The following is a 19,565-nucleotide window of genomic DNA, read 5'->3' as shown; positions in this document are numbered from 1 at the left end:
TGTGTTTGTGCACATATGAATTTTTCTAGGTAGAGAATGCTAGAATTCTCTCCCTAAAAATTTTCTAGGTTTTATCAAATTCTTAAAGGAATCCTTGTCTCTCAAATAGTTAAAAACCACTGCTTTAGCCCCTAAACTTAGATGTTCCCACTATTCATTGGGAAAGAGAAAAGGATCTTAGTCTATATTTTTGATGGGATTGAAAAAACGGACCTAGATTCATGAGACCACAATCCGTGAAGATGTGTCCTCTTCAATTCCCTGGTCATTGTAGCCATCTATGAATTGAACAGTCATTACCTTAGTGGCCGTCACAGGGTTCCTCATCTTTTACACAGATTTGACCTGGGACTATCAGGGCTAGAGTTTGTTTCCCTTTAATCACCAGGCTTCCCAGAAACTGGTTTGTTTTTCAAAACATTGTGAGATCACACTGAAGAACCAGGGCCTTCCTCCTCCTTGTCCCTGCATGACACCAAGAAGTGGCCAGCCTGGGATTAGCTATAGCCTTTAGCCTTATGGTTCTTCATGCCTCAGTTGTTCCTGAGGTTACCAAGGTAATTATCTCTCCCGCCTCTCTGCAGTTTTAATTTGACCAAGAAGTAGACTTAGAAACTTCCCCCCATCTTTTCTAAATCTCTGCTCCCTTCTAACTCAGGATCCAGAGAAGGATTATAAAATTAGATCTTTAAGAACTCCCCTGAAACCAGGTGCAGTGACTTACACCTGTAATCCCAGCACTTTGGGAGGCCGAGGCCAGAGGATTGCTTGATCAGGAGTTCGAGACCAGCCTGAGCAACAGCAAGACACCGTCTCTACTAAAAATAGAAAAAATTAGCTGGGCGTGGTGGCCCGTGCCTATAGTCCCAGCTACTTGGGTGGTTGAGGCAGGAAAATTGCTTGAGCCCAGGAGTGTGAGGTTGCTGTGAGCTATGATGACACCACTGCACTCTAGCCCCGGCAACAGAGTGAGACCCTGTCTCCAAAAATAAAAATAAAAAAAAGAACTGCGGTGAAGCAGTCCAGCCACTGAGATCTGGAACCACCCCCATCACTGGCCTCTGCTGCATTTAATTCTAGTTCCTAGAGAGCAGTGATTCTCAACTCTCTTTGCATGGCAGTCGTTCACATCCATAGTGCCACTTCTCATGTCCTGCAGTGATTCCTGGAAGGGCAAGGGGTACATATCAGAATCTCCAGGCAGGGAGAACACCATTGGGTTAGAAAAAAACCAGCTTTGCAGTGTGAGTCTGGGCGTGGACTAGAAATAAACGCTTTCCAGTATGGAAGAACAGCTGCTCAGATGAGGACAGCTGAGTGTCGGGCCTCTAGTTCCCATCAGAGGGCTTTGGTTTCTTCTCAGGATCTGTCAGAATTCGGTGCTGGGGACTTCCTGCTGATGCCCATAAGAGAGGCCACGCCTCTCAGCAGGGCTGACAAGTCTGAAGGCCGTGTGGGGAGTGCACCCAGAGCTGGCCCAGCCCCCAGTGCCTGGGCAGACAAGGCCCAATGTGCACTTATTGGGTGCAGTGGCTCATTGAAGGCCTTGGGTCCTTGGCCAAGGTTGGGGGTGTGGCTGGAGCAGCTGCTGGCTGAGAAGGGGGAGTTCCCAGAATAAATAAATACCCGAGAATAAACTCAGCCTGCATCCAGAGGAAGCTGAGCAGAAGCTGAACAGCATGCTGACCTTTTCCTGAATAAATCCTGAATGTAATAGTATAGGAGGATATTATGAAAACGAAAAACAATTGCTTAGCTCTTGCAGAAAGAAATTCACTGGCTTGATGGAATACAAAAGCTAATCAGTTGGCTATTTTTTTTTAATAAGTCTGGAGGCTGGAATGGAATATCCCTAATAATTTGATTATTTTGTTATGCAAGAGGATACACAACGCACAATGCCTGTGCCTTCTGGCCATATCATGACCAGGGCAGCCTGGGGTCCCTGTCTGCTCTGCAGCTTAGTGCCTCGGGCTATGGGAGCCATCTTCAGCTCTGCAGAGTATTTTCCCAAGGCAGGATGGCTTTGGTGGACAAGGGCTGTGGTAGGGGTGAGGATGGGGCGGCAAGGAGGGTATGAACGGGAGCTAGAGAGAGAGAAGGGTCAGACCTGCAAGAAGGTACCTCCACCTTGCTTTTCCTTGGCTCCCGGATGACCATCCTGGTGGTCACTCTCTTCTTCCCAGCTGACTTTCTGGAAGGCCTCTGATGCCCAGAAAGGCAGGTGACAATTTGTGGACCTTCTGCTTTTGCTCTTGGCAGTGCCTTCTGTGATTGTGTTTTCTGGGCATTCATGCGAGAGCTCTCCAGCTTGCCCCCTTTCCCTTCCCCTCCAGTTTATCACAGTTCAGTGAAGAGAACATGATGGACCCCTACAACCTCGCCATCTGCTTCGGGCCCTCGCTGATGTCAGTGCCGGAGGGCCACGACCAGGTGTCCTGCCAAGCCCACGTGAATGAGCTGATCAAAACCATCATCATCCAGCATGAGAACATCTTCCCAAGCCCCAGGGAGCTCGAGGGCCCTGTCTACAGCAGAGGAGGAAGCATGGAGGATTACTGGTAGGGGGCTTGGGGCTAGAGGAAGGGAGGGAGTCGCCAACGCACACTGGCATGGGGGCCAGATGGCCAAACAAAAACCAAAGGGAAACTCCCAGCCTCCCACTCCCAGGCCCTTTAGGCTGCCAGGGTCTGGGGATGGTGTAGACGGTCCCCACCTCATCGCACCTACAGAATAAATGCCACTTTGTGCCACCTCCCTTTTTTATGACTTCTGAGCGGTGAGCAACCATTTGAAAAGATAATGACAACAATGTTAATAATACTAAAAATCTCCAGGAAAGGGTTTTTTATAAAGTTGCATATATAATAGAACTGCTGTTCTCTAGGCAACAGTGTCTCTCAGATTTCTACTTTTTACTGTGTATCAGGAGAAAGACAGTCCTGGGTCCCAGGGAATCCCATTCTTACTGGGAAGAGTTTAGAGATGAGGCACAATTTCGTGACTGTGAGTTTGTAAGATGACACTTTAGAATGATTTCAGAAAGTTGTGAAGAGAAAGAGAGGTAAGCTCCATTTTGGGCAGGTTCGGCAAGGCCCCACCCTAAAGCAGGGTTAGATTCCATGGGGCAAGGTTTTCCATGACCTCGGCCTGGAACAGCTCTAAATGGAATCCCCAGGGTACATCTTTGCTAGACCCCTCCATCAGACAAAGCACTGTTTTCATTTTACAGAAGTCCTTGCAACCCAGAGAGGCCAGTGACAGTGTTTCAGGTGACCTCAGTGGTGAGGACTGAACCCTGATCTCTTGTCTCTCAGTACAGGACACCACCCGTTACCCTGCACTGCTCACCACGATGCCACTTAGGATGTCATTTTCTGCTAAACACAAAGACAACTCCCTGTGTCTTTTAGTCCCTGATGTCCCTTACGCCTTCTACTCCTCCTGCTCCTCGCCCTCCCTTCTTCCCCTAAATAGTGTTTCAGCCTGAGCTGAGAGCACAAGCCAGCCCAAATCGGATTCTGTCTGAATTCAACATCTGGAACCAATTCGGCCAGCCCCATTGCTATCGGCTGAGGTAGGGCAGAATAGGGGAGCTTGTTTACTTAATTGGAGGCCGGTTGGGCCACACTTCTCCCTGACCCCCACAGAAGAGCCTCTTGCCCAAGGAGTGAAGAAATTGGCGTTCATGTGTCTATGAACATAATATCAGGGACATCCCTGGGTTCACTCCTCTCTGCCGTCCTGCAGCTTTCAGCGTCTGGGTTTGAGCTAGAGCAACCTATGCCGGCCAGCTGGGAGAGAGAGCTTTTTGTCACCGACAGATGGTTGGTGGCGACTGGGGAGGTTGTTGGTCAGTTCGGGTCTCAGCGTACTGGCTGATGAGCTCCAGGGAGCTGTCCTTGTGCGTGTGACTTAGAAAGTTGGTTTTCCCTCTTGCATAATAGTGAAAAGCTGTAGAATAGTGCTCTCAATTCTTGCTTTACCTTCCTTCAGAGTCAGGCAGAACGTCTGCCTTTACTTCTCAAATATCAAACCGCTGCAGGCTCTGGACCGCTGCCCAGGGCACAGAGCTCCCCCACAGCCCTGCACCCGCGTCCTGGCACAGCGGCGCAGACAGCCCCGGGAGGCTGTGGCTCACGGGGGCACAGACAGGCGGCACCTTTCTCCAGTTTTCTCCAGGGTGTTCTCCCCAACTCCCCTCCCCCGTTTATCATGCACCCAGCATTTATTAGCAGCACCTGGAAAAAACACACGCTTAGTCAGGGAAATTTCCTACCACAGACTCAGTAAGGAGGCCAGAAGCCCCTGAGGAGCAGGAGTCGGTGACCCTGGGTTGAAAGAGACCTTCAGACCACTGGGTTCATACCCACCCAGAAAGCTTCTGCCTCTGCTCTCCCTTCTTTGGGAAGAGAGAGCAGCACCAGCTCAGTGAGCTAGGGCGGTGAAGGAGGTGAGCGAGGGGTGGCAGAGGGGAGGTAGAGCCCTGAGGAGCCTGGAGAATGGCCAGGAGGCCAGATTGGCCGGGGAGAGGGGAGCACCAGGCCCCTCGGCCTCCTCCACACTGAGGAGAGGAGAGGCACATCCGTTTCACCACACTTCCCACCCTGGAAACGGAACCCGGTTTTCTAGGACTACCTGCTGGGGGGCATGGTGGGCTTCTTATGAGACCTCAGGTGTTGGTGGGCCTACTAGGGGTTTTGCTGGAGATGAGGGTGTGTGATGAGAGAAGCAAGATGATGGTGTTTAAGGCCATCATCTTGCCCTTACCGTAAAACAGCGGTTTTCAAAGTGGAGTCTCTGTAGCACCTACATCACACGGGACTGGTTAGAAATGCAAATTCCCTGGCTCCACCCAGACCTAGTGACTCAGAAATTCTGGGGTGGGACAGTCTGTTTTTTAACAAGCCCTCCAGAGCTCCCTGAATTTTAGAACCGTTGCCTTAGCGGATGGCCATGTAAATGAACTTCAAGTCTTGGGGGAAAGTATACCTTTGCCCTGTGCACCCCTGGGGGCCCCACGGGGTACCAGAACTTCACCAAACTCATCAGAGGGTTTCTAGACCCAGAAAACAGTGAGAAATTGTGCCTGTGGTTTTTGACAAAGAGGAACCCCTATTGATATTCTCCTAGAATGTTCTCTGGAGTCTGGAAAAACCTTGGAACTGACTTACTCCATAAGGGATGAGTTCTGTACTGGTCACCTCATCTTTGAGGAACTTCCTAGGAATGTAGGACCCATCCCAGGGGGAGGAAGAGGCTGTCGGGCTCAAAGGTAGAAACTTTGTGGCCAGGCTGTGGGGTTGAGTGGGAGGTGGTGCTTTCACAGAACTGCCTGGAGAGGCTCCCTTATTACTCTCTACTGCTGGGGGAAGACTGTTAGAAATGAACAGGGTTTCTCTACTTTTTAGGAAGTAAGAATTTCCAGGTGCCCATCCTCATGAACTCTGAAGTCCATGAGCCGGGAGATCAGGAGCAGAAACGACTTTCCTAGTAACTGCTTTGGCCATCCTCGATTCTCTACCCTGGATGATTTTAGATTCTGTGAATTACTTCAAGAACTTGACCGGGCTTCCATGCCTGCCCTCCTGCAGAGTCTAGCCCACAGCAGATTCTTCCACCCTGCTTCTGTTTCCTACCCGCTCCTGTGACTCACCTCCCACTTTCTCACCGGTACACGGTCTAACCACAAAGCAATCTAGAAGCATCGAGCAAAATGAGAAAGAAGAAGGAAAGGAAGTACCACTCGTTAAGCACCCTCTCTGTGCCAAACTTGTTACTAAATCATTTCATTAAATCCTCACACAGCTCTGTGAAGTATACGGATCATTATCCTCAATTTGTAGATAAGGTAGCTGAGGCTTAAAGAGATGCAGTAACTTGCTCAGGGCCACACATTGCCAAGTGTCAGAGCTGGTTTTCGGATCCAGGTGTATCTGATGCTAAAGCCCAGTTTTTCCTTCCACCAGGCTCCCTCCTTGAGAACTAGGAACAAATTCACATAGAGAATTAGCCCCTAAGGAATTGAATTATTCTGTATTTTCTAAAATATGTAACGTATAAATTCCAAAGGGCTTTTCTTTGTCTCAGGATATTCTAAGTTCCAAGTAGTCCCAAGTAGTTTTTGTAGCAGGAGCTAAACTAGAGAACCCCTAGAGCCTTATATTTCATTACAAGCGTCTGTCTGTTGTGTGCACTTAGGGTATAGAGAGCATAAGGTCAATTTGAAACCCTTGCTCCAAGGCTGTATGAAGGGGAAGACAAGAATTTTATAAGCAAACGCTGATGTCCCAGTCACTCTCGCTTCTGTTGCAGTGACAGCCCTCATGGAGAGACTACCTTGGCTGAAGACTCAACCCAGGATGTGACCACAGAGCACCACACAAGCGATGACGGTACGAAGCCCTGCTTCCTGGTCAGTGGGGCCACCAGGGTTGAAGCAGAAGGAAGTGATTATATATCCTGTGCGCCCAGTGAACCTTCCTGCCCATCAGTCCCCTGAGGACAGGCAGCGAGCTGTCCTCTCTCTCATTTTCATTCCTTCCCCTCCTTGGAGAGACAGCCCGCCTCCCCAAATAGCATGGTCTCCGTGTGAAACCAGATGTGAAGAACTAGACTTTCATATTCTTGCCCCACCTCCCAGCTTCTTGTCTGGCCTGGGTCCAGCATGATGTCAGTCCCTTATCATAGCCCAGACTCCTGCCAGGTAGCTGGAGACCAAAGCGAAGGAAAACACATTAAAAAACAGTAAGCCTGGGGAATAGAGAAGCTGGATACCCAGAACCCAACCGAAGCAAGCCAGAGGGGGGTGGGAGCGAGGATGCAGAAACCACACGCCTTCACGCCTGCTGGAAAAATTGACCCTTTCCAAAGCACAGACAGGCGAGCGCTGAGCAACCTGGTGGGCGTGCATCAGGGGCGGAATGCTCGGCTGTCATCCTCAGACCCCTCTGCGGTGCTCGTGATTTATTAGGGTCTGTCCCGCCAGCACATTTTCCCCTCCTTCCAACAATCCCACACCTCCATTTCTGGGTCACTTGGGCTCTGAAAGTCTCAGCAGCTGACAAGGGGCCTCAGAATTTTCTGGGCACGAGAATGAAATGGCACAGTCTGCAGAGCTTTCCCTGCTCCCTGCCTTGCTGGGAATTCTGCAATCCTAGGCCAACTTCTAAAGGAGAAAAAATTAGGACTGCCTTATTTAGATCCTGATGTCAGAAGGATCAGTATGATCATTTGCCACATTCTAGGAGGGGAGTAGGTGAACTAGGGAAATTAGTATTGGGTTAGCGCCTACCTTGTGCCCAGAGCTGTTAGAGGCTTTATGTATGTTATCTCTTTAATCCCTAGCAAAATAGATATGGCCGCTATTTTATAGTTGAGAAAATAGAGGTCAAAGAGGTCAAGTGACGTACCCGAGGCTGTGGAGAAAGAACTGAGGTTGGGATGTGTAGACAGGCCTTCTCTGATCAGCCTCCTGCAGTGAAATCTCTGGCCCTGCCTGCTCAGGAGCAGACCCAGCAGCCGGGGCTGTCTAGGCATAGTCTTGTTTTTAATCAGCCTTTCTCTCTGCTACCCAGAATAGCTGACTTTCATCTCAGGTTCCAGGTTTCTGGGAGCCTTCTTTTCACTGTCTGATCTCTGCCTGCAGCATAGAACAGATAAAGATAATGGTAACAATGACTCATGCACACATAACACCTACCAGGGCCGGACACTGTTGCAATCATTTTACAAATTGTAATTCATTGATTCTTCATAAGAACTTCATGACAAAGGCACTCTTATTATCCCCATTTTACAGATGAGGAGACAGAAGCCACACAAAAGTAAAAATACATTGCATTTGTGAATCCCTTTTAATTTTTCAAGTTACTCTAATGTACACTCTCCCATGTTATGATCACCAAATACATTTCCATATTTTGTTCCTTGGAAAGTTGATTGAGCAAGTTATTTTCTCTTTATAGAGACTAGAAGTTCATGTTCTACTAGGAGGAATAATATAAATAAATATTTAAAGTGCAGTATGATAAATTTTCTACAATTGGTGGAAAAGAAATAATGCTTGAAATACAGTATGGCAAGTTTAATGATAGAGCTCAGCCTACAGAGCTATGGAAACACCAAAGAAGCAGGGATGTTTGAGTTGTGTCTTGATGTGTTCGTCAGGCAGATGAGAGAGAAGATTCCCACTGGGGGGAACAGCATGTGCAGAGGTAGGGAACAGGATACAGGTGCTTTCAGGGTAGTGCACAGCCTACATGAGAATTACCTGCTTTGTAGGTCATCCAAAGCTTATTTTTCACACTAAGTTATCTTCCGCTGTAAGTTCAGCTAATTGGGCTTTTCCACCCAGTTTCCTGAGTCTGTAGGCCCCAAGAACATGTGTTTCCTTCCTTTCTGCCCTTCTCAGAATGTGAGCCCATCGAGGCCATTGCCAAGTTTGACTACGTGGGCCGGACAGCCCGAGAGCTGTCCTTCAAGAAGGGGGCATCCCTGCTGCTTTACCAGCGGGCTTCCGACGACTGGTGGGAAGGCCGGCACAATGGCATCGACGGACTGATCCCCCATCAGTACATCGTGGTCCAAGACACGTACGTTGGGCCCCTGGCTGCACTGTGGGAGTGAGACTTCATTTGTATGAGGGAAACCAACCCCCAGGGGGCGCCAGTGTGGTCCTGAGGCTCACACAGTTCCTTGAAAGCCGCCTCTTCCCCTCCACCCTCCTCAGTAGAGAATTTTTTAACATCTCTCCAGTATCTGTGCCCCTGCAAATCACCCCCAATCCAGTCATTTTAGAAATCTGCCAGCCTGTACTCATCCACATTTATACCTGCTGAGTAATAATGAGGGTTATTTATTTATTATTTTTTTGAGACAGGGTCTTGCTCTGTTGCCCCAGCTAGAGTGCAGTGGCATCATCGTAGCTCACTGCAACCGCAAACTCTCGGGTTCAAGCAATCCTCCTGCCTCAGCTTCCCCAGTAGCTGGGACTATAGGCTTGTACCACCACGCCCTGCTAATTTTTTCTATTTTTAGTAGAGAGAGGTCTCACTCTTGCTCAGGCTGGTCTCGAACTCCTGACCGCAAGCAGTCCTCCCGCCTCAGCCTCCCAGAGTGCTAGGATTTACAGGCTTGAGTCACTGCACCGGGCCAGGGGTTTTTATTTGACCACCTACATTTCCTTTCTGGGAAGATCAGGCTGGGAAAACATTTTTGCTTCTCTATCTTTTTTTTTTTTTTTTTTTTTTTTTTAATAACTATGCTCACCCCAACCTGTTGAGCTGCTGGTGGCAATTTTCCACCTGGAAATGAAAATGACAGGTTACTTTTCTAGGAGAAATCTGGCTTCAGCAGCCTTATGGAAGTGACCCAGTTCCTTTAACCCAGATGTGGTTGATTTAGGGCAAGATGGGAGAGAGGAGGAAAAGGATGTCAGCGAACAAAGGGAACCTGAACTGGCCCCGGAGAGATCTCCCCAGATGGGTTATCAGTTGGTTCCCACACTTTGAAGCAGTATCCCCTGGGCCCACCCAAGCCTGCCTCCCCATCCCTTTGCCCTGCCTCTGCCCCCAGCTCCCTTCCCCTGGATACGATGCTGTCAGTATTTTTAGTCCTTCCCTTAATATTATTTCTTAAAGGTTGATATCCTGAATGAGTCTGCACCCTCCCAGCCTCTCCCCGGCTCGTTCTGCAGGGAAATCCTCCCTCTGTTGATAGCATCGCAAACCTGGTGGCAATCTGTGCGTGGACAGGACCCTCCCAAATTTAGCATTATGACTTCACTACAGGATCAAGAGAAGATGAATTGTGGGGGAGAAGGGGCTTTCTTTGTCATCAGTAGCCAGAGGGGCCAGGAGAGCAGTGGAGAAACCTGGGACCGGCTCGGACTCTCTAAGCGGGGCTAGATGCGCTACGACAGCGTGTGGCGGTGTCCTGCCTCGACGCCGGCATCTCCAGAGCCACCACAGAGCTGACTGTCCTTACCCGGCAGTGCCCGGGACCTCAGCAGATAAACCACAACCTGGACTTGCCGCCTCCTTCTCCGGGAGGTGGCCCAGCACGGCCGCCCCGAGAAAGCAGCGTGGGGTAGAAGGCAGATGCCTCATCCAGGTGTCCCCTAGCCAAGCTTTCCTGAGGAGCTGAGGAGCCCGCAGAACTCAGCGGATTATTTATTTTTATTTAAACAACCCTCCAAAGCCCTTAGGTTCCCTCGCCTCTGCTCACAGAGCTAGCCCAGCCAGGTGTTGCTGCTGCCTCAGAGCTGTGTGGGGTCGCGTGTGTGTCGGGGGGCCATCCTGCCGATTTAACACTGCTTTTTGTGTTGTTGTTGTTTTCCCTCCTCCCTGCCTGCCTGCCCCTTCTCCCCCAGCGAGGACGGTGTCGTGGAGAGGTCCAGCCCCAAGTCTGAGATTGAGGTCATTTCTGAGCCACCTGAAGAAAAGGTGACAGCCAGAGCGGGGGCCAGCTGTCCCAGTGGGGGTCATGTAGCCGATATTTATCTTGCAAACATCAACAAGTAAGCTCTGCTTTTCATTTTCTGCTCCCCTGAATGACTTGCCACACCCAGCGTCACCCTCTGGCCTAACCCCCTCTCCATTCCTGCGCTGCACAGAGGGTCCCGGCTCCCCCGGCCTAACAGTTTGCATGCGTTCATTGCTGCTGCAAGGCGGACAGGGCTGAGGAAGCTTCTACAGGCCTCGGGGACAAGCCCAGGTCTCCAGCTAGCTGCCCTTGTGCTGTGGAACGGTGCTCTTTTGTGTGTTCCCACAGTCTGTCAGCCCAGACCTTCCTGGCAGGCTTCTGGCTAAAACTCTGGCCAAAGCTTTGGTCACTTTATGCAACCTGGTTTGGACTGTTTCTCAGAGGTGCCTTCTCTTCTCCAGTTTTTCTCATGTGATAGTCTCTGTTCTCTGTCTCCCTTGACCCTCGTTTGTGCAAAGATTCACAGTCTCGTGTGTGTCTCCTACTAGGCTGATGTCAGCCCAGGTGGGTTTATTTCGATATCATGTGTCTGTTGCTGCATTCACTCCTGTGGAGGAAAGGAGACCACGATGTCCCCAAGGAGAGCTTTGTCCTGAGCTCTTTGCTCTCTGCCTGATCCCTGGCTCCCCCTTACTCTGCCCCTTCACGAGGGAAAATAAGTTTCCATTTTTCTCCTACTGCGTTAGCCCTGTGTATCATCCTTCCCCCTTAGTCCCTCTGCGGATTCCCACTCCTGTCCGGCAGGCTCTTACCTCTGACCCCCAGCTTTCACTGTGGCCGTTAGCAACATCCTGGGGTTTTAACTCCACCCACGCCCGATCTGGCTGGCTAGAGGGATTCCACGCCTGCGTGTGCTGCTGCCTCCCCGAGAGGCGTTCAGGTTATTGGAGAACTAATCTCATCTCAAGGGGCCAGACACCAAGTCCCAAAGCCTACAGACCTCTTTCCGCCAGCCCCTGAAACTTGGCCCCGTGCCAGCAGGACGACCAGCTCCAGGGCGCTCCTGATGAATATGGATTGGAGATGATGTACGGTTTTTATTCCCCTCTGGCTTTGGAGGAATGAAATGATTTGCACTCTGAAAACCTGTTAACCGTAGCCTCTGGACACCAAGACTGGAAGGAGAATAAAAGATGCTTGTTGTTTTTAAACTATACCAGGTTTCCCAGATCTCTTGGCTTTTTTCCAACCAGACGGTAGCAGGGGGCGTGGTTGGGGCACGTGGCTCTTTTCCATCTCGTTCACCCTCAAGTTAGTAAAGTAGTTTATTCAGATCACTTACTCAGTGTAGTTATAATTTAATTCAGACCAGTAAAAAAAAAAAAAAAAATTGAGGTCTTATATTTTCCTCCAGCACTGCCCTGCTAGGAGGGCAAGCTAGTATAAAGTAACTGTGGGCTAATCACATTTTTCTTCCTTATTTACAAGCCTACATTAGTTATAATATAAGCCTACAGTCATAAGGTCGCAAGCCTATAGTTAGCCTGGAAACCAAGGCGGGGTTCGTGGAGGGAGAGCTGAATTATTACTTAAGTACATATTTTTAAGCCATCATATATTTCATGCCATTTGTACAAAGAAATTGTGGAGAATAACAGCTGAAATAGTCAAAAGATGAACATCTGGTAGAAAGGTAAGGGTTCTCTTGAACTCCTTGCTTGGAGGAGTCAGGCTTCTCCTAATGGGGCTCGTGGAGGACAAGCCTCCGTCACCATGGCCTACGCAGGTACCAGTTGGTGTGTGGGTAAGCGGCCGCCCCGGGCGTGTCCAGCCCTAGGAGCGAGTCTGCCTTTCAGCCTGACCTCTTGCTCACCCCCATCCCTCCTCCCAAGCTCCTTCAGCTTCCTGAGTGCCCGGGTTCTCTTGCACCTCTGGGCCTCCACGCCTGCTGTCTCCTCACCTGGGCAACTCCTCCTCTCCCTTCGAGACTCAGTCCAAAGATTCACCTCCTTAGGGAGGCTTTTCTGACACCCTGACTTCCCCAGGATGAGTCACGTGCCCTTATGCTATGTCCCAAAGCATTTTGAGTGCTCCTTGGTGCTCATGCTGCACTCAGACCCCCCCCCACCCCCGACAGACTGAGCTCCTTGAAACCAGGAACTCTGCCTTCCTCATCTTTCCATCCCTGGGGCCTGGCCCGGGGGGCGGCCCTGCAGCCACTCCAGACATCTGCCTTCTCAGCAGTTTGAAGCTTGTGAGTCAGCCATCCTGAGTGGAAAAAGAAAATCAGCAAAGAATTATGAGGGTGTGGCATTTCAATTTAATTCCATGCATTTATTAAGTATCTACTGTTATACCAAGCACTCCTGCTGGCTATTGAGAGATGAATAAGACATGGCCCCTGGTCTCAGAACTCACAGTCTGGCAAGGTGAAGACCATATGAACAGGTAACTAAAAAGTAGTGTCATAGACGCTCTGGAGGAACAGAGGAGGGAGGGATCCATTCTGCCTGCAAGTGGAGTTAGCGGTGCCAGGGAAATCTTTGCAGAGGAGGGGTCATTTCAGCAGGGCCTTAAAAGACTCTGAGAACATCCTTTTTCCACTCGAGACGGGCTGACTCACAAAGCTAAAAGTGCTGAGCGGGCAGGATTCATGGAGTAGCTCATATATGCCAGGTCCTGGGCCAGGCCCCAGGGACAGAAAGATGAGGAAGACCTCAGCGGTGAGTAGGACCAAGACTGGCTTAGAGCACTGTTCCTGCCTCATACACCGACCACCACTTAGCTTCAGAATCCTACCCCTTCCCTCCTTCCACCCTCAACTCCAGCCTCAGTCCCAATCTCCCTTAGTAGACTCAAGATCAGAGCTGTCCAGCTGCTATGTGGACCAGAAGTTTCATTGCTTCTTAGATTAGGTCCTTTAAAATCTGATTCCAAGAGAAAATGAAATTATTTAGCAGCAGGCAACACCCATCTAACTAGGATTCTGCCAAGCCCTTTTGTGTGAGAGCCCTCAGTGGTCTGAAACAAACTGACCCAGAGCTAGGGCTCAACCCACTGCTGGGTGACTTAGGAGTCATGTAGATGAACTTCCACACTAAGAAAATGCACAAACTGGGCCCTAACTCCGCAGCATTGCTACCTCTTGAAAACTATCCTGCTTCCATGTCTGCAAAATAAGCAAGAGCAGCCTCTTGCCAAAGCCCAAAATGATTACAGTCTCGTTGGATCAAGAGACATCTAAAATTTGAAAAGTTAACTCTCCTCTTACCAGCAATTCCCCACCTCCTTGGTGATGGTGAGACTTCTTCTCCTACCTGGGGCCTTGGGTTTCTGTTCACAGCAGATAATGGAGAGGGTCTTTCCATGAATCTATTTCCCATCAGAAACTTTCACTTAACCAGCCATTTTTTTGACAGCACCTTACATCTTGAGAACTCAAAGCCCATAACCACCAAGTAAGTATCCATTTCTCCTTTGCCCAGGTTGGGGGTGGCAGGGGCATAGAGACATGGAGAATATAAGAGAATACAAGAGAAGGTGACACTGAGGAGAGAATGTACTCTGTGTCCCTCTCCTTCCAGAAGTCCCTGGGTGCCATTATCCGCCCCGCCTCACTCTTTCTAGTTTCCTTGGAGCCAGGGCTCCCTGATCACGCTGCCCTTTCTGTTTGTGATTAAAGGCAAAGGAAGCGTCCAGAATCTGGAAGCATCCGGAAAACATTTCGGAGTGACAGCCATGGGTTGAGCAGTTCCCTGACTGACTCCTCCTCCCCAGGGGTGGGGGCTAGCTGCCGCCCATCCTCCCAACCCATCTTGAGCCAGAGTCTCCCCAAAGAGGGGCCAGAAAAGTGTTCCATCAGTGGGCACGGGAGCCTCAACTCCATCAGCCGCCATTCATCCCTGAAGAATCGGCTGGACAGTCCCCAGATCCGGAAGACTGCCACAGCAGGAAGGTCCAAAAGCTTCAATAACCATCGGCCCATGGACCCTGAGGTCATTGCACAGGTAACCGAGGGCTCCTGGACAAACAGCATAAGTCTATACTTGTCACTACCACTTAGTGCAGCCCATGCTAATGATTACAGGACTTGAAACAAAATGATATTTTGTACATTATATACCAAATCCGTGTCCACGCTTGGACATGTGGACCCAATAAGATGGCTTAACCAGCAATCTGCCTGTCCCTCTCTCCCCACGAAGAACCTGAAGACAGAATAAAAGAATTCTGGCTTCTTGCTCACACTGGCTATTTGCAAGAATGTTTTAATTTTTAAGGCCAGTAATTGGAGTATTCTGATAGAGTCCATTCAGCCCAGGTCTTGGATCTCAGACCCCGGTAGACTTTAATGAAACTGCCCAAGTATTGAGGCTCAGATACCACTCTGGCCACATTTTTATATCGCTCTGATCATCCCCATCATCCCAATGCCTAAGGCTGCTCTCTGGTACCCAGCGGGTAGATGATCAATCAACAATCTACACCCTTCTCTGATCTATAAAGCAATTAATATAAAATTGAAACAATCTGCGCCTGGTCTTAAAGGCCCAGAAATACTCTGGTACCGAAAGGATGTCCAGGCCAAACCTCAAGATGCAGTGGAGATGAGCTTCCCGATTGCAGGGTCTTCCTTCCGTGTATGCATCACACTGATGACTGTCTGTTTTCCATGAAATATTAGAGATCCAACCCCATCTCTAAAAATCCGACCACCGGGGCCACTCCAAGCAGTTCACTCAGACGTCTCTCCCAACTATATAATTTTCATTAGACCAGGTAGGAACTAAGGGCTCATTGTTGCCCTCTTATGTCTCAACCGAGTTGAGATTCTCCTCACCCCATCTTCCAGGGGGCGATAGAGGCTGGGCATGGTCTCTATTGGCTTAATCGTGGTGCTCTGCTTAAGGAGGTGTACCTGGCAAGCCCAGTGTTGAGCTACGGGCCTGAGATGTCTTGCTTTGCTAGCTTTCTGTTCTGTGCCTCTGTTTAAGCTCTTGGCTGCAATCTGCCTTGCACCGTGGGAATCCTCCCGGCTCCCCCCTTGGCCAGGCATTAGTGGGAATGTCAGGAAAAGGTGCACAGCTGAGACAGACTGCAGAGCATGACTGAGGGAGGAGGAATTCTTCCTGAGCATTTTAAGGGCTTGAGAATGTCATGGGGATGAGTGAATGAAATTGAACCACCTCCTGTATCAAAACATCACATGTCCCCTATAAAGATAAACAACTGTTATGTACCCATAATAATTAAAAATTTTTAATTAAAAAAACATTGAATCACTGTCAACAGAAAGCATGAATTGCTCTGTAGGACAAAGAAACCTTAACCAGGGGCCTTTGCTTGAAACATGGACTCTTTCGATGTGAGCCTACTCCCAAGGAGGAGTCCTGTGGCGGTTTGGGGGTGGCAGACACGTTTGTGGGAGGAAGGCGGGAGCTGGGAGGTCTCTCCGGGAGGCAGCTGGCTTGCTTATGAAGGTTCTAGGTTCTGCCTTGAGCCTCTGGGGTGGGACTGCTCTTTAAGATCTGACGTGCTCCAGGCAATTCACCTATGTGGGCTTTGGCGCCCCCTCCTGGTCACTGTTTGGTCGCCTCCCTTGGTGATGGGTAGATGAAAATGGTTTCAAGTTGGACACTTCCATGAGTCAGGGAGGAGGCGCCAGAGGAGGTGTCCTGATGAATCGTAAGGGACTGGCCTCCCGAAACTTTCCTCAGCCCCCAGGGAGGAAAGACTAACCCTCTTACCCTTTGGCCTTGAAGCCCAAGAGAATAAAAAATCATACTTCATCTTTACCACTTTTTATAAGTTGGTTATTACGTACAATTTCAGACCTACCCCAAAGTAGAGAGAATCGGATTGTGAGTCCCCATGCACTCCTGACCAAACTCCTGGCCACTCTTAGTTCACCCACCTTTCCCCTCCCCACTGGGTGTGTCATTTCGTCCATAAATATTTCAGTACCTGCCTCTAAAACCCAAGGTCTCCATTTTGAGAATGTCTCAAGCACTCTTGCTAAAGGGAGACATCTCAGGGTAGTGAAAATCCCTCTGTCCCCCTTTCCCACATGCCGAGCATTCTCATTGTCAGGATTTGGGGCCAAGTGCAGTAATCTGGGCAGTTGGTCTCTTCATGACTTGGCCTCTGTTGCTGAAATAGGATCCTGGGGGAGTCCTCCCTTCATTGGCCTCACCTCCTTCTTTTTCCTGTTTTGCAGGATATCGAGACAACAATGAACTCGGCCCTGAATGAGCTGCGGGAGCTAGAGCGGCAGAGCAGCGTCAAGCACACCCCCGATGTGGTTCTGGACACCTTGGAGCCCCTCAAAACCTCCCCGGTGGTGGCCCCCACATCAGAGCCCTCCAGCCCCCTGCACACACAGCTCCTCAAAGACCCCGAGCCCACCTTCCAGCGCAGCGCCAGTACCGCTGGGGACATCGCCTGCACCTTCCGGCCCGTCAAGTCTGTCAAGATGGCTGCCCCGGTCAAACCACCAGCCACGCGGCCCAAGCCCACCGTCTTCCCCAAAACAAACGCCACTAGCCCTGGTGTCAACTCCTCAGCTTCCCCACAGTCTACTGACAAGTCTTGTACTGTCTGAGGCGTATAATTTAATTGTTCTAGACAAGGGGACTGACTGTTATTAAAATCTTCCTATTTAACTAGCTTGGGGACTTCAGTTGAAAATTAGATTCTAAGTTGTTCTTGCAGGAATTAGCCTCCCCATCCCCCAAAACCTTGAGAATGAACCCCTCGTTATCTCCTTTCCCTTCCCTTCCCACTGCCCTCTGCTTCCCCCAGTCGTCGTAACCCAGCCAGCTGCAGGCCATGCCGTTCTTAGGTTAGCCAGAGACAGAGTTGTTCATTATCAGGTCACTGTGAAATCTGGCGAGGCGAGTCGGGAGGACGTGAGCTCAAGTCTCAGTCCCCTCAGACCAAGGGGATGCCTTGACCAGACGGTTGGCTACTGCCATCTAGCTCTCAGTGGCATCTTGTTTTGGGTACTGATTATAGAGAATCATATATAGTCCATTCTTCATCTTACACACACATACACATACACACACGTGTAGGTTTTCTAGTCTCTGGCATGTGTAGCCTCTCCTGGTCATAGACAAGTCTCTTTGTAAGTTATTGTGGCAGTTCACACATGAGCCACCAGGGGTCTCTGTTTCCGTTACAAACTTTGTTCTGTCTGGGCCAGAGAACTTGGCCTTGGAAACCTCTCCATCATACGAAATTTCACAGGATGGGACAGTCCTGTGACCTGTTTGGGGTTGGGGGCTTTCTCTCTGTCTTCTTTCTGTTGGTGTGAATTGGTCATTGGTGTTTGCTCTTGCTCTCCTCCATGCTCTAGAAGTACACTCCGATCTTATTAAGGAGCTTTTAAAGTTTTTCTGAATGTATAGACATTTCCCCGGTTCCTATCTTTTTCTCTGATGGACCATTTTCCATTTAAGACATTTTCCTGTATAAGACAGTTTTATAGCTGGTTCCTTTTAGGGTAAAGAGTCTTAGGAGAGTTTTATTGTGTTTATGGCAGGTTTGGAAAAGGTAAGAAGTGGGTCCCTCTTCCTCCTACTTTTGGTTTTGGCACTTAATACATTAAATTCATTCTTCTATTAAAAAATTGAATTCAGCTTTGCTAACCCCAAAATTGTTCCCAAATGAAAACTTATTTTAAGTTCCCCTCTTAGTTTTGGTTATCTTATAAGGTCTCTCTTCGGGGACCAACAGGGGCTTAGAGAACCCTAGTTAGATTAAAGAGAGACACTGTCCCTTAAAACCAGTTTCCATTTATCCAAACAAGGACAACTAAGGGTACTTTGACTTCACAGACTCTAAAGCCTTCCCAAAGCCAGAATCTAAAGAAAGATTAAAAATTGGGTGCTGAATAGTTTGGTTCTCTTTTGGCCTTTTTTCTGGATCCCCTCCAGAATGCAAAAATGGCACCCTTGTCTGCTCCAGTTCAGTCTGCAAACCCGGTGCCCGTGGTCCTGGCTCCCCTCGAGTCATGCTACCCCAGGGGTCCCAGGACTGCAGACATTCACGTCCAGGCTCGTGGGTCTCAGACAGCAACTTGAGAGAAGCTGAAACTCATTCCTCTTCTCTATGTTTTCTGGTTTTCAAGCTGTGCTTTTATTTTAGCCTATTATTATATCGTCTGTAGTTCAGGAGAGATGGTGTGTTGCCATTCAGGTAGGAAAGTCTGTTTTCTTATCTTTCACCTAGAAGAGATCCTTTTTGGACCAAGCTGTGAAGTTGGTAGTTGGATCTAGAGAATGTGGTAGGATTTTCTTTGTCATTCTGTGTGAAGGGAAAGGGGAGCTTTGTGGGAAGCCACCACTGAGAAAGCTAACCTGCGGCACCAGAGAAACCATTCCACGAGCTAGAAGGGAGAACCAAAGAACTCCTTCAGTAAAGTGAGTCGGCCTGCAAGCGGCAACTTACAAGCCTTTGGATTCTTGGCTTTTGTTGCTCCGTTGACCGGTCGGTCACCTGGGCTTGCACAGGTCCTCAGCCAACAGGGGGCTTTCATACCCAAGGAGCTGTTTCCTTGCTGGAAATGAAGCCCTACCCTTCACTTTACATTCCTTCTAATCCAACTGATCAAAACTGGTACCCACACCTGCCCTGTCCTCCTCTCTCCAGCCCACTCCCCTCTAAGAAAGTAAAAGCAAAGCTTTCTTAATGACAACGCTTTGGGCCTGTTCTGTTGCTCCTGCCTTATTTCTCTTTCAACCCTGTACATGACTTGTGTTCGCCACCCCTTGGTCAGTGTCCATCTGCTGTTGACTCTCATCATGAACTGAACAGTGTGTGAGTGGTCACCTACTCAACCCAACTCTGGGAGCAGAGCTGTCTTCCCCATCTCTGGTGCTCCTGACACCCGTGAGATGGTCCTGTCGAGAGGACTAGGAACCAATAGAAGGAGAGTCCTTCTCGGCAGAGTTCACTACGATCAACTGGAATTGAGGTTGCACACTGTGATTTTACACCGAAAAGCCAAAAGGAGCTGGCCACCCAGGGCCTAGGGAGACCAGTCTTCCTCAGATATGCTTGCCGAAACCAGCATGATGCTTCAAGGAGCCCCGCTCCGCCCCTCGTGGCGTGGATCCTTTTCCTGGTGTGGACTCTGA

At 49.5% G+C, this 19,565-nt stretch overlaps 1 protein-coding gene across 7 annotated transcripts in view; it reads left to right on the top strand.

Annotated features, from left to right (window-relative positions):
* The window catches only part of SRGAP2 (SLIT-ROBO Rho GTPase activating protein 2), a 223,459-nt gene extending 204,154 nt beyond the window's left edge, over positions 1-19,305 (top strand). For 2 of the 7 annotated variants that reach the window (XM_069459697.1, XM_069459696.1), the window contains exons 17-22: positions 2,337-2,561; positions 6,316-6,395; positions 8,414-8,594; positions 10,373-10,519; positions 14,108-14,432; positions 16,643-19,305. In XM_069459697.1, coding sequence (XP_069315798.1) covers positions 2,337-2,561; positions 6,316-6,395; positions 8,414-8,594; positions 10,373-10,519; positions 14,108-14,432; positions 16,643-17,026 — 1,342 coding nt within the window. In that variant the 3' untranslated portion in view covers positions 17,027-19,305. The other 5 variants (XM_069459702.1, XM_069459701.1, XM_069459698.1 and 2 more) reach the window with 4 other exon arrangements.
* The last annotated feature ends 260 nt before the right edge of the window (positions 19,306-19,565 follow it).

The sequence above is a fragment of the Eulemur rufifrons genome, chromosome 27 (assembly GCF_041146395.1).
Source record: "Eulemur rufifrons isolate Redbay chromosome 27, OSU_ERuf_1, whole genome shotgun sequence".
Lineage (NCBI taxonomy): Eukaryota > Metazoa > Chordata > Mammalia > Primates > Lemuridae > Eulemur > Eulemur rufifrons.
The sequence above is the reverse complement of the archived record's forward strand: the minus strand, read 5'-3'. Positions and strand labels throughout refer to the sequence as shown.